The sequence below is a fragment of the Sapajus apella genome, unplaced genomic scaffold (genome assembly GCF_009761245.1).
Source record: "Sapajus apella isolate SASKATOON/1434 unplaced genomic scaffold, GSC_monkey_1.0 scaffold11, whole genome shotgun sequence".
Taxonomy (NCBI): domain Eukaryota; kingdom Metazoa; phylum Chordata; class Mammalia; order Primates; family Cebidae; genus Sapajus; species Sapajus apella.
Window position 1 is genome coordinate 35,716,922 of NW_022436951.1, and position 17,061 is coordinate 35,733,982.

The 17,061-nt window shown below is 46.0% G+C and overlaps 1 protein-coding gene across 1 annotated transcript in view; it reads right to left on the reverse strand.

Annotated features, from left to right (window-relative positions):
* The window catches only part of TENT4A (terminal nucleotidyltransferase 4A), a 43,435-nt gene that overhangs the window by 11,904 nt on the left and 14,470 nt on the right, over positions 1–17,061 (reverse strand). Inside the window, exons 4-8 of the mRNA XM_032278838.1 lie at positions 7,711–7,834; positions 6,655–6,701; positions 5,592–5,712; positions 2,896–3,003; positions 1,606–1,734 (exon numbers count right to left, since the gene is read on the reverse strand). Coding sequence (XP_032134729.1) covers positions 1,606–1,734; positions 2,896–3,003; positions 5,592–5,712; positions 6,655–6,701; positions 7,711–7,834 — 529 coding nt within the window. The remainder of the gene's footprint in view (positions 1–1,605; positions 1,735–2,895; positions 3,004–5,591; positions 5,713–6,654; positions 6,702–7,710; positions 7,835–17,061) is intronic.

Below are 17,061 nucleotides of genomic sequence, written 5' to 3' on the forward strand. Positions count from 1 at the left end.
GCTGGATCATGCAGAGATGGCCATCACCATCACAGAGAATTGTTATCGTACAGTGCCAACTAGAAAGGGATGTCAAGGCCACATGAGAGAAAGCCCTCAGAGAAGCACAGTGCTCGAAAATATTTGTAACACAGAGTGCCAGGAGAAGCTACAGCTCAAAAGCCTACAAATGTTTTTAGGGTTCAGAAGAATCCTGGAGTTATCTGCATGCTTCCACCGCACAAGAGGATTCCGATTCTGGCCTCACCTTTATTCCCTTCCTTATTCCTTGTCTTTTAGCCATAATCACATATCCAAAAGCCTGTCTGGTGCCAGGATGGGCCTCTTCCCCTCACTTAGTCAAGAAGCTCAGATGTTGCCACAGTCGCAGTGCTGAGGCAAGATGGGCTTTGGACACTGGACAAGGCACAGGGATGTGGCAGTGAACACAACAATCCCACCCATGCTATGGTGGCCTCCTGTGGGGTCACAGGATCACTGAAAGGACCCCCCAAGCGGGTGGCAGAAGGCCCTGGGCCCAGGCCTGGCACACGGCACATGCATGATCAAAGTATTAAGTGGCAGCTGTTACTACAAGGCCACAGAAATAGTTCATGTCAGTAGTGTATCAGTAAAGAACAGAGCCGTGTTTAGCTCAAAATAATGTCCAAAAACTATGGAATAAAGGGCCACATGCCAGAGAGGAGAGTGAAGACAGGACAGTGTGACTACAACTATAAAAAAACAGACAGAATTCCGTTTTCACTACTCTTAAAGCATCTCTGCAAAGACAGACCAAGGAAGCTGCAATCATCACAGGCGGTTACCCAGTGGTTCTGCTATTACAGCATTCATAACAATGAGAACATTACCAAATCATGGACATAAACAGCTCGCTAAGCGCAATCACAAATGTGATATTAATGGTAAACATGGAGAAATACAGTTATGTAGCTAAATGATATGGGCAAGATTTTGCAAAGAACAGAATTCTTCACTCAAGAAAATGTAAATGGAATAATTACTGTTTCAATTGGAGACAATTTTATGTGTTTAAAAAGTTAAGTACAGTTTATCAATACAACACAGCATTCAATAATACTTTTAAACACTTACCGTGGGTTTTCAATTGATAGATTTTCCATGTAACTCAACAAAACAAGGACCATATACAATTTAAGACACAACAATGATGTTTCATCAGTCTGAAAAGGCTCTCTTGTAAATCCTTTTCTCATATGTGGTACTCAACTGTATTCTGAGACAAATTTTTTTCTACATAAATCACAAACAAGCACCAAGAAATGTTCATTGTTTACCATGAAATAGGCATTTCTATATATAGAGGATTCCTTGGGCTTGGACTGACGTGCACTCTGGACTCAGGGCCAGATGGGCACCCCTGCCCTAACAGTCACACCCAGTACAAAGTGAGCTACAAAGGGGCATCCAGAAAGATGCACTGATCAAGAAGCTTTTAGTACAAGAACCAAAAAATCAACCTCTACCAAATTAAAACACAATAGTGCAAGGAGAGCAAAGGTTGCTAGAACCCACGAGGTAACTGGTTGGAAGAGTCTACTCTTACACATCTCAACAGAAACAGTCTCAAGAAAGCATACGTACCTGTAGAAAGCTAATGGCCATTAAAATTAGGCTGTATGAGCTAATTCCACCTGTAAAAACTTCATTCAGGTCCCTCTGCAGAAGGAACTGTTTCAATACTAAAATCAAGTAAGGCAGCAATGAATATTTCTGCAAATTTCAAAAGAAAAAGATTTACTGAGTAATTAGCATACTTTCAAAGAAATTTCACATAGCAAATTACACATGATAGAAAGGAACGTTTCATCAATCCTCTTGCCCATCTGAAGGCTTTCAGCCACTCAGTCTCAAACTTTGGTTGGGGGATGCTAAGAATTAATTTCCTGAAGGATTTATGAAAATCGAGACTGTGGCACACTCCCCAGGATACCACTCAACAGGGTGCAGCCCCGCCATGAAGAAAGGAGCACAGGCACGAAGGAGCTCACGGAGTGACCTGCGTGTTCACTCAAGTATTTATATGCTTGCTACGCAAGCTGTGAGGACAGTGGGGGCCCTCCCAAGCAGGCGAGTGGAGTGAGGGTGCCAATCAGAGTGGCAGGAGATGGCGGGAGGGAGGGAAAGCCTGGCTACTGCTGTTCATGTTGTGCTGGGGGCAGACATCCTCCCTCAGCCCAGGTCACAAGAGGGAAAGAGGGAATCTGTAGGGCAAGGCCCTTGAAAATGGAACAAGACAGGACCAGATTGCGGGGGTGTGGGTCTACCCTGCTAAGGACTGTGCAGCCTTTACTGTAACAGGTTTGCCCTGCTGAGGGCTGCACAGTCTCTACAGTAACAGAGGTCACGACCACTCAGGTGTACGTCTGCCCGTGCTAAGGACTGCACAGCTTCTACTGTAACAGGAGTCACAACCACCGTTTAAAACCATGCACCTGGTCAGAGTCCCAAATATGTCAGCTCAACCAAGTCTCTCTGCCCACCCTCAGACACTGAGACCACCCAAAGTGAGTGTACCTAAGCCACATCATAATTTATCAACTTCCAATGGACCCCTGGGCAAAACCTGCAAATGAAGCACACTGAGCTAGAAGCAAAGTGTCTTTGTAATAACTAGAAAGAACATTTTAACAAAGCTCTCTAAAATAATTGTCAACTTTATAAAATGGTTACTCAAAACAAGCAAATTTTAAAAACAGCTATTTCAACATATCTCTAGAAACAATATTGTAGGAGAAATAATTTCAGTGGCAGCTGTATTATGAAAGACTCCTTTGTGCGGCTGAAAGCTGTAAGCATCTGTAGGAGCAAGGCCACCGCAGGTAAGCACTCCAGTCCTGCACTCTCGCCACGCTGGGCCACCAATCACAGTACCTTCATGTAATTCTTGATGAACTCTGCTGCCCGGACGCCTGTCTCCATGTTAAAGCTGATGTCAACTTTCACTTCAGTCTCCTGATCTGTGAGCTTTATTATTGGTACCTGTAAAGATTTCATTTTAAAACATGCTTTAAAATGCAGGACTCTCCACAGTCGGGCATGAAAATAATGCCAAAGCTGTACAGAGATGTGGGGCTTTTTCTTAGTAATGAAAGGGGGTCAGAGAACACGTGTCAGTATCAGCTGTCCCTAAACCCAGGACAACCCCCAGGCCCCAGCCCCTCACAGCCAGGGCCCACGTTCTGCCCAACCCCTGCATCCCTGGATCGGCACCAGAGATGACCAAGTATCAGAGAGCTCCGGGAGGGGAGGGGGCCAACAGGGAACAGGAGTCTGAGTCCCTGCCACAAGCACCCTGTGTGCTACGGTGGGGAGAGGTGCTTGGCCCCCCACTTCTATTTGGTAGAAATTTTGAAATCATTCCATATAACTTCAAAGCCATTTTTTAAATTGTGTGTTATACTGTTATTGTTTCTCCAAACAGTTCTACTTTGGGTTTTCACTCTTTAAAAAGACAATTTTACTAAAAAAATTTTTCCCCTAAAAAATTCAGCAAATAAAACGCTATTTTTTCTAAATACTCTCTCTCACCAACAAGCTATGACCAAAAGGTGCTCAAAAGCTGCTCCAGCAACTGTCCAAACACACTCACGCCCCGCCCTCCACCCCCCCGGTAAACTGTGTTCTTCCAGAAGATAAAGGCGATGTTTCCTTCAGCCTTAAAAAATTAAAAAAGGAGTTCCTTTAACCAAAACAATCAGGGTCTAATGAAAGGTTTAAATGCTAGTGAAAGGCAACGCAGGGACAGTGCATTCAGTACACACCTATTTTGGGCTTTAAAGTCTACACTTGAGAGCAAACAAGGACTCAGCGTGTGAGGGCAGGCCAGTGGGGCCAGAGTCACCTGGACACCACCGAGACCACCAGGCAGAGTAAGCCCTGAGGCCAGTATGTTCTAAAAAGGCAGAGAAACAAAATACATTCTCAAAGGACTCATCAGAAACTGCTTCGGAAAAAGCCAACACTCCATGACTATGCCTTCCCCGACACCCAGAGTTCGAGCAGCAGCTTCCTTTCCGTCTCATGGACTCCTCCCCACAATGGCTCCTGGCACTCTCCCACCCTACACTTGCACACACTCACTGATAGGAACCCCAAATCCTGGAGATGGGAGTACCTCTGTAACATTCAGTTTGGGGTTATTGTTCCAAACAGACAAGCCTTCTCCTTAAACACAGCCCTGCCCCCCGGGCTCTCGTGCCCACCACAGGCCTGGGAAAGGAGCAGTGGCAGGCTCCAGGCTCTCCCAACAGTCTACACTGGACCTCAGGCAATGGAGGAAAAGGTACTTAGTAGCCAACACACCACAGTAATGAGGTCACTGGGACTCAATCTACTGTGTCAGGACAGCCAGACCTTAGCTCCCCTACTCCAAAGGAGGTCGCCTGTCAGTATTCCCACCCACTTCCCAGCTGCCCCCTGGCACACACAGAGGAGCAGCAGACAGCAGTGGCCTAGGCTAAACACAGGTGCTGCCTCACACTGCCGCCGACCCACCTTGGGCTACCTCACCTCTTTGCACCTCAGTTTCCTCACCTGTAAAATGTGAACAGCATCAGTGTCTGCTGATGGGAGTGGCTGGGAGAGCTAAGTGCAATATGGCCTGTAAGTATTTGAGAAAGTGGCCAGCCAGAGCTTGTCTCGGGCTAATGAGAAGAGCCAACAGCCTCCTCTGGAACCTGGGCCTAGAGGGGGCCTCTGGTGTTGCCCGCTCACTCCGGCCCACATGACAGTGACGTGGGCACATGTACTTCGTTAACTTTCACCAAAAGGTGCACCTGGTATGTGTGCACTTTTCAGTGTATATATCACGTTTTAAAATTGTCCCCCAGCCCCAATCAAAAGCACCTGACAATGTGAAAACCTGAATGTCCCCTCCCCTAACACCACACAGGCAGGAAGCTCCTGCCTTAACACTCTGCTAAACACTATGAGGATGTAAATCATGCACCACTTAAGCTGAAACACAAATTTTAAAATGAAATGCTAGCCGGTAGCACAGGTGAGCCAAGGACTGTCATACAACAGGCAAGCACCTCACAGTCCCTGAGGAGCTTACCATCTTGGACTGACATAAACCTTAACAAGTACACACCAGAAACAGTCTCATCATCAAACTTCCCCCAAAGATAAGAGGCTTATCACAAATGTACATTTCTTGGAACAACAAAAGGAACCGCTAAGTTGTTCCTCTTGAATATAATTTAGCAAATGGGAATCATAAAAACTATGGTTTAGTCATTGAGCCACACGTTCCAAACTGGGCAGCACCTGAATGTCAGTGTCCCGTTTCAGATATGAACCTCCTTTCCTATTCACCCTAACACAAGTAGACACAATCATATATTCTCATTCCAAGCACAGTTGGGCTCACAATCTTAAAGTTCAGACTGTCGCTAAACAAGTTATCAGCTGGTGATCACGACTATAAAACAAAAACATGATATACCTGTCTATGCCAGAAGTAGATTAATCTTCAAAACTGTAGCACGTGACACAGGCAAATCCTGCAGTCACCTGGGCTGTGACAAGGCTCCTGCCAGGTGGAGGGGCTGAAGTCAGGTACTCACCGTAGCCTTGTCAAGGACTTTGATGGAACACGGCTCAGCCACGTTGTGCTTCCGCAGGGCTTGCTCCAGCAGCTGTAAAGGAGGACGCTCCCATTTCCCGAAGACCACCAGGTCTATGTCACTGACAGAAGAAAATGCACGTCAGCCACTGCTCCCCTCGAAACAGACTACACTCTCATGTGGGGTGAATAAGCACCAAGGCACGTCTGCGTGCATCTCCTCCAGATGCCAAGACACAATTTCACTAGGCTACGGCCCTAAGGAGGTGAAATGCAGTTCATGACCTACAGGAGGACTTCCATATGTATAGAATAAGAAGCAAAGCAAGAAGATTAAATTATTCGACCAACGGCGCTAGGTGGGTGAGGGAATTCAGAGGAAATGCCTGTGCCCACACCAGGCTGAAGCCCCACTCTCCCGGTACCTACGCTGGCACTACCTACACTGGGTCATTCCTGTGGACCCTGAACCTGTTCAATCACCCACCGTCCTGCCAACGTCAACCCCCAAATCCTGAGATTATAGCCTCTTTGCCTCCAAATGCTAACTAGCAGTGGGTTAACAGAAGTTAAACTTTTAATGAAATAGTGCACAGGAAATTTATTTGGATACCAAGAATCCTTAATGAGAAAATACTATCATTTTCCTATCAGGTAAAAATCCTTAGAAAATACTATTTAAACAGAATTTTGCTTGAATCTTCATTAAAACATAACATCAATTCTTCAAACACATGTCCTAAAATATCAGCAGAATGTTTTCTATTGCGTTGGCTTCCCACAGTCCTCCCACTTGTCTTCTTCACGTTTCCAGCATCCAGCATTTTTGCACCCCAACAAATTGTGAGAAAAAAATGCAAGGCAATGAATTCATCATAACACTAAATTAAATCTTACTTTCTGCCAATTTTCCCTCTGTAACCACAGTCTTTTCTTTTAGCTGGCATTTCTAACCTTAGACTCAATTACAAAGAATCTATTTGTAGTCCTTAATATTGCACAGACACATCCCAGCCCCCAAATAAGCACGGACACTAGCCCATCCCCTGCAGTTGGGTACTCACCTAGTTGGAAGATAGAGACCTGTACTAAAGCTGCCAAATATCTGTACCTGAAAGAAAGAGTGACTGCCTTAAAACGTATACCACAATCCAAGTAGTCACACTACCATTATTTCTTACGAAAAGAAAGCTCTCACTATACCCTCGGGTAAAAAACAAAACCACCTTGCAAACTGATAGAGGGGACCGCGTAACAATCCATCAGAAAATTCAGTTAAAGACATGTCCCAAAATGGAATGTTTTAAAACTCAAAATTAAATTAAGAGGTGAAACAAGTTTTGTCCTCAGTCTATAACCCCCTAAAGCTGAGGACTTTGCAGAGCTAGCTTCAAACCCTGCAACCTCTTCTTAAACCCACAGCTAAGGGGCAGAGCAGGGCTTGGTCCTAGGGCTCTGAAGTTTAAAGCCAAAAATATGTATCATTTTTAAAAAAGAGAAGAAACTGGGTTGTCCTTGCCCACTACCCACCAAGAGCACACATGCCCCTCACAGGTGGGGCAGTGCCAGCCCTGCTGGCCCACCGAGCCCAGCCCCGGGGGCAAGCTTCACGCCACCTGCACCAAGCATTCCAGAAGGTCCCACTCCACATGTCAAAAAGCACTTGTTCCTGCACTGCAAGAGTGGCGTGTGACAATTTTACAAAAATGAACACATTATATGCTACCATGTGTGGTGGAAGGGGGGAAGGAGGAGTAGGGGACAGGGTGAAATTTCTAAATTTAAGGTGAATTTAAGAGAAACAATCACATTATCCCCCCCACCCCACCCCCAAAACAAATCCCTTAGCCGATGGTCCTCGCACTTGAGTATACACCAGTGCATCACACAGATGGCCGGGCCACCTCAGGTGTCTGAGGCAGCAGGTGCAGGTGGCCCGGGAGCCATGCATTCCTAGCATTCCAGGCCACGCTGGCCTTCTCAAACCACACCTGAGGAACTGCTGCGTTGGGCCAACGAGAAACAGGTCTGTGTGGACCCAGCCTACACATCGTAACCACAAGGCATTTACATTTACTTGCAGGTGACACGCAGCTTAGAACCCCAAAAAACATACTCACATCAGCCGTCGGCCAAAGGTCTTTAACCACTGTTTCAATCCGTTTCACCACCTCTCTTCTCATAGCTGCTTCTTCAGGACAAGGGGACATGAAGTTATAAAAGTCAATTATTTCCTCATGTAGTCTAATGGACAAAAGAGAAAACATACTAGAGTTACAATGAAACTTCACCATGTTTCCTGTTTTTACATCAGGATAACACTCAAACATATTCCTGACCACTTAAATTCAGTTTCATTTCTCCTCTGAAAGTATAGAATGAAATGAAAACTGTGTCCAACAAAATTACACAGTATGACTTAGCACCACTAAACAACTGAATTTTGTCAATACCAAACATTAATAAATTTACAACTGGCCTTTGAAGACTTATCCGAAAAAAAATCACCTCAGAGACTACATGGAAACAATGAGAGAATCCCATCCAGGAAGTGTGAAAGCAGCTTTCCCATGAATGTGGCACAGTCAGGCACAGCTCTGAGGGCGGGACCCAGCTTCAGTGTGTGCCCCAAGGCCCCACTGGCACCTCCCTGAGTGCCTCACACTAAGGAGCATGGAAGGGCCTGAGATGGGCCAAGATGTGGGGAAGGAACACGTGAACAGGAAAAAAGGCACGTGAGTCCTCAGGGTCCCAGCAGCCCAGGTCTGCCCAAGCTACCTGGTGACCATCCACTAAATTCAAGTTTCACCCACCACAGTCTCAGCAGAGAGAAACAAGGTCCCTGGAGGTAGAAAGCTGATCTAATTCAGTACTCAAGTATTTTCTCCTTAAGAGGCCAACAAGGAGGTTAACACCCAAATGCCTGTGGGACCCGAGTAAGTAGGGCCTCTCTCTCTTAACCAAGCTCCAAAGCAGTGTTTTCAAGCATGAGGAGCACAGCCTGGAAGATGCCTCATGCCACCACCTCAAAGGTGCTGATCTCCTTTCACCCCGGGGGCTCCAAGAGCTGAGGTCAGCCCTGTGGCCAGTGGCACCAGGCTGTCAGGAGTTAAGGCCAAGGCCTACACAAAAGACTGTGGGAAAGGTTCTCTTGTTCTCTTTTAAGGGATTAAAGACAGAGAGAGGGGAAGGCAAATTATCCAATCCTAGGAATTATAACAAATCAAACTGGCCTGCTTCCATTCTAAGAATCCTAGGAATTACAACGAATCAAATTCACCTACTTCCATTCTAAGTTTGATTAATAAAGCAACAGCAGAAGACAAAACAGGGCCAGCCAACAGCTGGCAAAGTGGAAGCATGTAGCGCCTCTTACATGACCTCCTAGTGGTGAGTCCAAAGGTGAGTGGCCCCGCATCCGCCTACGGTTCAGCTCTCGTGTAAGGTTAATTTCAACTGTCTCTCACCTGGAGTATCGCCGCTTCCCACCCCACCAAAAAAGTCATTTGGAGTAAGCATTCCAAACCATCCATAGAGGATTTAAGGCTAGGCTACAAGCACACACGAGACTTCAGTAGCAGCAAATACATGCTGGGCACCCTTGCTCGTGAAGCACCTGCAAATCAGGCCATCCCTGGAGCCTAATTTTATCTACAACATTTAATTTTTAAAAATAAGAAAAAAACCTCACCCCAAGCATGGTCCCAATTCAGAGAGCCACCAGTCCAGCTGTTAATGAATCCTAAAAGGATCATGCAACATTAAAATAATTTTTCCAAATTAATCAAACTACAACAACTTGGAAGTAAAGCTTCTATCTTTTCAACAATTACTGACCACCAACTACATACTAGGCATTTAACTACCTTTTCTATCAGCTCAGTAGGCCTCTTTAAAGTCTGAGGTGTTACCTAAAATTTCCTACCACTTAGTAAAGCAGGACTAGAAATGCAAAGTTAGCACGTTAACATCCACCCCAGGGAAGAGCCACAGGCCAGCCTGTCTCCATCAGCAAGAGTGTCTGGGTGGATCCCTTTACCTCCTCCAGTCACTATCACTGTCACTGCAGAGCTGGTGGCAGCTGTTGGGGCTGGTGGGTAGGGGTACAAGGAGGGTGGAGACAGCACTGGGAAGTCGGTCCACCTAAACCACTACGCCACGTGGCCTCCTGCACCTTGCAGTCCTGTTCTGAGGATAACAACAAGAATAGGGAAATTCAGAGATTCTAATAAAGATGCGGGCTTGAAATTATTAAGTAATTGGCCCAAAGTCACGGAAGAAAGCCAAAGCTAGCATGCTAAAACTCTACCCACATCCCCCAAATTTAACTCATTAAAGCATACTGTAAACAGGGCATTCCAATTTGCCAAAATGTCACTCCAGGTTTCCACCTGCAGAGTATAATGTACCGTCAACTTTAAGTTGTACCTGAAGTAACAGTAACATTAAATAGGTTTCAGGACCCATACAGCCACATTCTCCACCTTCAGGGGCATACCCTACTATCAAGACATGTTCTCTCCTCTAGGAAAGGAAGAGCACGGAGGTAACACCTGCTGCAGTCTGCCTCAGACACACAAAATCTGCATAACACGGTATCTGTTTTTGTCAAATGTCTGTTCACTCGCAGATGTAAGGGGGGTGGCTAGGTATTCCTCCCCTAAATCAGGAGAGATTAATGACAAAGCGTGGCCTGCCCATGCTCTTAGCAGAAGTGGTGCTCAGGGGAACACAGGTCTCTGGACCTTGGCATTGTGTCCAAACAATAAGACACATTAATAGCCACACCTGTCTGAAATCTGTAACAAAATGGACCTAAAAGTGAGCAACTGCAGTAACAAATAATAGATAATAAGAGCCAAGAATATTTTTGTTTTGCCTTCTCAGAACAGAAGGGACGCTGCTGAGGGACCAGGCCAGCCATGCCTCTTAGATGAGGGAGTTGTACAAGAAGGCAGGGCGAAGCACCCCACGGCCCTTCTTCCAAGAGATCGGGGACCAGCCAGGTGCCACATGACTCTAGAACTGCCCATGAGGAGGAGTGGGAGCCTGATGATGGCTCTGGGGCAGTACCAACCGTCATCATAACGACCTCTGGGCTGACCAGAAAAGCCCCCAGGCTGCCTTCTGGCTGGCTCTTTTTGAGGCCCTCAGAGGGCAACAGGTGGGGGCCAGGTGGAACACTGACCAAGCTGAGAAAAAGTGCACAGTAACAGCAGCCCAGCCAAACCTACCCAAGTGAGGACACTGCCCTGCCGTGCCCACCCAGTGGCCTCCCCAGCCCCTCAGCCTCACTGCAGCCAGACGATTTTGGAGGCCATCTGTGGATCGACCCAACTGTTTATTGCTCCATCTCCAGTGCCCAGAACAGCGCTTGCTGTGCATGGAATAAATTATTCAAGTTTTGCTAAGGTATTTTGCTGACCCTGTTGTCACTGCTCATTTACATTCTCTTAAGATAACACCTAAAATTAACATTCTGAAAATATTTTACCTCTGCACTGAATAACTTGTTAGCAGAAACCACTTAAATGGCCAACTATCCATCTCTTAATAAAAAGTATCAACAGTTACTAAGTATTTTGGATGATCTTATTCAATACTAACACTGCCAGGACTTTTCACTGTCTGAGGAAGCTGCAGACAGATAAACCCTGCTGACCACAGGACACGCCACCAGCGTCAGCTACAATACACCTCCTTTACTCGTCTATGACTTCAAATACTCAATACACCCACTGGTTCAATTCTCCACAAGTCTGCTGCAGAAGTATATCAATGAAAAACTTTTAATCATTTCTACTCAACAAAATAAATTTATTCTTATGTTCTGACATACCAAACCTCCAGGGAATTGACAGCTGCCAAGACATCTACATAAAGCCACACTGAAGTCTCCCATCCACAGACCAGTTATCAACACCTTTCAGAGCTCAATTTCAGTTCTGCTCACTAGTGTTCAGTCTCCAAATCGAAGAAAGTTCTATACATTGACCATCAAACAATAAACCCCTCTACAGTGGATCAGAGGTGGCATCTCAAAGCCAGCAGGACACTGTCACAACCCTAGGCAGCTCCAGGACCCTGCTGCCCCAAAGGCACGCCATCAGTCCCCTCCCTAAGGGAAAAGGCTGGTAACACCTCGGGAAGCAGTGCCAACCAAAGGGCGGCCTGACTATCCTCCCTGCAGCCTCAGGCGCCGGTTGAGACCTGGGAAGTGCCTGGGAGGGTTTTCTCAGGAGGCTTTTTGGGGAAGGAGATCGCACACAGCCTTCTGGCCTTGCCCCCTACTCTTGACACATTAGGCTGCTGCTCTCCAGCTGGGGGCTGTTAGTGGCCCCAGAAACTCCCGTATGATACAAATCTCATTCTCAGCTGAGGAGCTAAACAGACAAACCGAGGTGGGGCCAAAGGACACAATGCCTGGAACACTGCACCCAGAACCGGGAGCAGAGCTTTCAACTGCTCCGTGGTGGTGACTTTCAGCCTCATCTGAGACTTTGTCACCATTTGGAGTTGGCTGTGGTATAGAAAAGGAGTGGGATCTATGAATGAAGCAAGCCTCTGATGCTTGTCTCCATGAAGTGAAATCCTGGGACACTGGCAAGGCTCCTCCCCCACACAGAGCAGGGCAGCTTCCTGACAATCGCCATGGAGCAAGCCCTGAATGATTCAGTTTCTGATTATCTTAAGAAAAAAGGAAATGGTGACAGCAGAGTTTTTCAGTGAATTTTCATTGTAATCAGGAAACTACTAGAAAACAGAATTCTGAAATATTATTTCCTAGTGTACATTTTCACTAAAAATTAGAGAATAAAGTTCATTGAAAAACAAAAGATCACTCTCATTTATAATCACTACCTTCTAAGAGTTCAAACCCATGGAAAGGTAATGACGAACTTCTCAATTTAGTAAATTCCCAATTTTCTGCTGTTAGTACTAAAAAGCAAGATCAGCAATATTTTTGTATTTTAGTATCTGGTATATGCTTACTATACGTATTTATGAGACCCAACTTACTGAGCTATTTCAAGAGCAAAAGAAGGATCCTACAGTTAGAGAACAAAACTCTATTATTCCATAGCTAATAAAGCTATTGATGAAAACAGGTGACCCATTTCAGGGGATGATTTTCAGCTTTAGAAGATGACCTAATGGGATTAACTGGTTTTCAAGTTTGTCTAAATTTGAGTTAAAGCCAAAGCCAGGGTGGACTGACTACTTTTGAAGCTGAGGCCAAAGAGGTGAAGCAACTGCACAGTCCTCTGCCTCACTCAGGCTGTGGCGCTTCCTATCCCTCCCAGGGCAGACCTGGCTCCTCCCCCATCTCAGCCCCGAGGCTCTGCCCTGCCTTCCCCACAAAACACAATTTCTAAGTTGTTCAACAGTGTCTTCTTCGTAGTCAACCCAAGGAGGACAGGCAGCTGCACTGCAGTAGGTATAAAGGACAAAGGAACTAAGGGGCACAAAGGCAAACGCCACAGCCCTGAAGCCAGGACGGTGTATGTAAAACAAAACACTTTAGAAAGAACAGAGGAGCCAAAGAATACACCAAATACTTCATAAAGCCAGACTCTGCACAGGGAACACACAGGAGCACGCTACGGGTTTGCCTGTCTAGGACGTTTCCCTAGATTTTAAATCCAATAGCTTCTTTTTAAGCGAAGTGATGGTCAAAGGTCAGGTTTCATTTAATGTTTAAGGGAAAGGAAATGTCACAAAAATGAACATGCCCTCCTCTGATTTGGTTACAAGAAATTTCAAGCCAGAAGGGTTGGCCTAAGCCTGCGGTCCCAGCTAGTCAGGAGGCTGATGTGGGAGGATAGGCTGAGCCCCAGGATTTGAAGCTACAGTGAGTGGTGATTAAACCACTGCACTCCAGCCTGGGCAATGGTGCAAGGCCCCATCTCGGGGGGAAAAAAAAAAGTTGTTTCAGCACCTTAAACCCACTGAATATGAGCCGCACTCTGAAGAACTGGCGCTTCCTGTCTTCCCAACTCACTGAAATTTCGGAACTCTCAACACTCAGGTCTACAGCTCTGCCCATGTTAACTATGTGCCTCAGTTTGCCTTTAATGCCCCACTAATCTCATCAATTCTGAATGCTGGGGAAAAAGTGATTTTAACAAACTGCATGTTAGTTCAGTTCCCAGTCTTTTCCACTACAACCTAAAATGCAACAGAAAACACCGGGAACTGTCATTAACTGTTAATTTATTCTCTCCCTCTCCTCCTCCAACTCTTCCTTCAAAAGCCTTAAAGTTAGTGGTTTCTCAGAAATCCAAGTTCCCTCTACTCAGCTCCACAATGTTCACTATGCATTTTTGCTTTAAAAAAAAAAAGTCTTAGTGAAAATATGTGGAGTTAGCTACTGCAATTTTGTAGCTTTTACAACATGCATTGATGCGATTACACTAAAACAACTGATTCAGACACCACTGCATTGCAATGATGTGGTCCGGATTAGTATTTAACTTTAACCAGGAAGAGCAGGTTGCTAAGCAAATCACAAGTAGAGCATAATGAGGAAATGACTGCACTGCTTCTGCTATTTTGGGGGATCGATGATCCTCTTTAAAGCATCCATTTACCGATATAGTAAATGAGCTAATTATAAATCATTTTTATTTATTTTTAATTATGTTACAAGGAAACTAATACCTGCACAAATTAGAACACCCAGAAGCAGGTCCTCAGTGCTGCTTTTTTTAAATCAAGGCTCGAAAGAAGAAAAAGCACTGAAATTATAAACAAAACCCTTCGGTTTTTAGGGCTGCCAGTAAGCTGCTTTTGGAGCCTGCCTCAGTTCCTCCCACTCTGGGCAGGGACCTATCAACGTGCCTATCTTTCTACACAGGGGCTGTGAATGACGCTGCAGGCTCAGTTAAAGGGAAGGCCAGGCAAGGCCCCAGGAGAATATGCTTCAGAGGGAAGTGGGCGCCTGACAGCTATAGACAGAGGAGGGGGGCACACTCTCCTGGAAAAGGAGAAGGAGCTGTGAGCCTCCTGAGACAGCCAATGCCAACTCAACCAAAAATGTTAAGGTTAAGACTGACTAACATTCACAAAATAGCCAGGGCAGTAGGGCTCTATAGCTTAGGAATCAATGCAGAACTCGGATCTACATGAATTCCACTCACAGCAAACATACGCCTTCTTCCCCCTTCCTCCCACATCCCTCCTGGAATGAGCCACATAAAATCCTGGTGCAGGTGATGTCCCAGGGCCAGTCAGCCTCACCGAAGGGTGACCAGAGGGTGCCTTTGTGAGTGCTGGGGGGCACAACACTCTTTCACCCAGGTAGAGCAAACCCAAGCACACTCCAAATGCCATGCAAAGGTCCTGGGGCCACTGATAGGAGAAACGCCACAATCTTTTCTTCCCCTCAGAACAGAAAGAAAGAAAGGGCTTAGGTACCAGAAGCTTGTAGTAATCAAGCTACAGAAAAAATACTTAACTTGGGACTCTGCATTGGTTCTAAGCCCACTGCTGAGAAGAAAATGAGGCACCAGACCAGGATGAAGCCCTGCATCTCACAAACTGAGTGGGCAGATACTCCAGCAGTGAGGCCAGAACTACTCAGAAGCACCCCATGCCACAGGTACCACCCAGAGCAAAACCAGGGGAGCTACCTACCTGCTTAACATGTCCTCAGCCCGGCTCAGGGCAGAAAAACACCAATGGGTTCAGTCTCCCAACACTGGAGTCTGAGGCACCCCACAGTGCAATCGAGGACCCACAGACTCTGCAAGAGATTAAGGAGAGACCAAGAAGGCACTTCCTGAGCCCCAGCTGCTGGCTCCGAGCCACCTGCCACGCAGCCTGGCAGTGCAGCCACAGCACAACTGCTGACTACCGAAGGCCACCTCTGGGTGCTCCGAGGGAACTACGCCTGCTGTGAAACTGTGTAACTGCAGCTGGAAGCTAGCGCAGGCCTTCTTTGCTAGCTCAAGCATCTGATTGCTTTTGAAATGGAAACAGCTATACTTTGTTGTCTTTCCAGATATGCTTACACTGCATGAAAGATAAGTGAGCAGCATCTTTTGTGGCAACAATACAAAATAAGAGCCAAGAGGCTAAAAACATGAATATCCTGGGATGCTACACAATATCCACATTACCGACATGCACACTGGATCCTCCCAAATAGTCTCTGAGGCAAATACTACTATTTTCATTTTTTAGATGACAAAACTAAGTATTCATTAGATGTATGGTAACTGGCCCAAGACCACACACAACCAGGACTCAAGTCTTCAACCTGAACTCTGAGCCACTGAGCTGGAAGCCACACTCAGGAAGGAACCCAACACCGACATAGGCCAGTCCTTTCATAAAGAGTGAAAAGTTGTAAATATAACTCCAATTATTCAGAAAATTATGTACCTCTATACAGTATTTTCAAGACGTTGAAAAGAGCTTTTTAAGGACAGGAGAAAATGCTTACCTAGGATTCTTTTAAATTAAATGGTACATTTGCTACATATTTAAAACAGCATTTAAAATGACATGTTCAAATGTTAATGGAAAATCATAAGTAGTTTCTGTAGTTTCCAAATTTTCTTCAATAAGTACATTATGGCTTTTAAAGGAAGCATAATCACTTCAGTTTGACTAATTCATACTGCAATGGTCAAAGAGCAGATATCACCGGGCCTGCCTTAAGTCTTCTGTAAGAGTCTGGTGTCCCCTGGCTTTTACACTGAAGTCACACCAGCAGGGGCTCCCTCCCGGCTCTGCCGCCCAGCACCAGAGACCCTCATGCTGCTGACGCTGTGCTCAGCTCCTAGTCCTGCATGGTGAAAAGGCCCCTTCAGCCCTAAAGTTCTAGGTCTGGACTGCAGCCGTACACGTCCCCACCCTACCAAAGGCAAGGGCCCTGAAAAAGCTATCCCACAATCCTGAACAACCTCCAGATGCAAAGAGCTACGTGAGGAAAGTGTTCTCTTGAGTACCCCAACCACACTAGTAAAGCCAATCAGGCTCTCTGGACCATGCCAGCTCTCAAAGGCCCTGCTGCCAGGGGGCTGTGCTGAGTAGGATTCCAAGGTTACTATACAGCCTTAGTAGAAAAAAACTATTAAGATTCATTCGTGATGATACTGTACCGATACTCATTAGCTCACATTTACCATCTGCCTCCTGTGACCAGGCACTCACTGTCTGACACACTTCCCGGAGTCTGCTGAAACCGCCACTGCCACCCCACTCTACAGACGGCTCAGTGGCAAAGTACCTGCCTAAACCTCACAGGTGCCGTTGGAGCCCAGGCAGCAGCTGCAGCTCTGTAGCCCCTGCCCTCCGCAGTCAACCTCCTGAGGCCCCGCCAAGATGGCAGAAAACAACTATTCAAGAAAGGACTACACAAAAGGCTGGAAATCACCAATTACACAAAGTAAGTATGAGTGAGTAAATGAGAGACAGAGAGAAAGAGAATAACTCACTGGATCCAAAGATGTACGTCAATATTA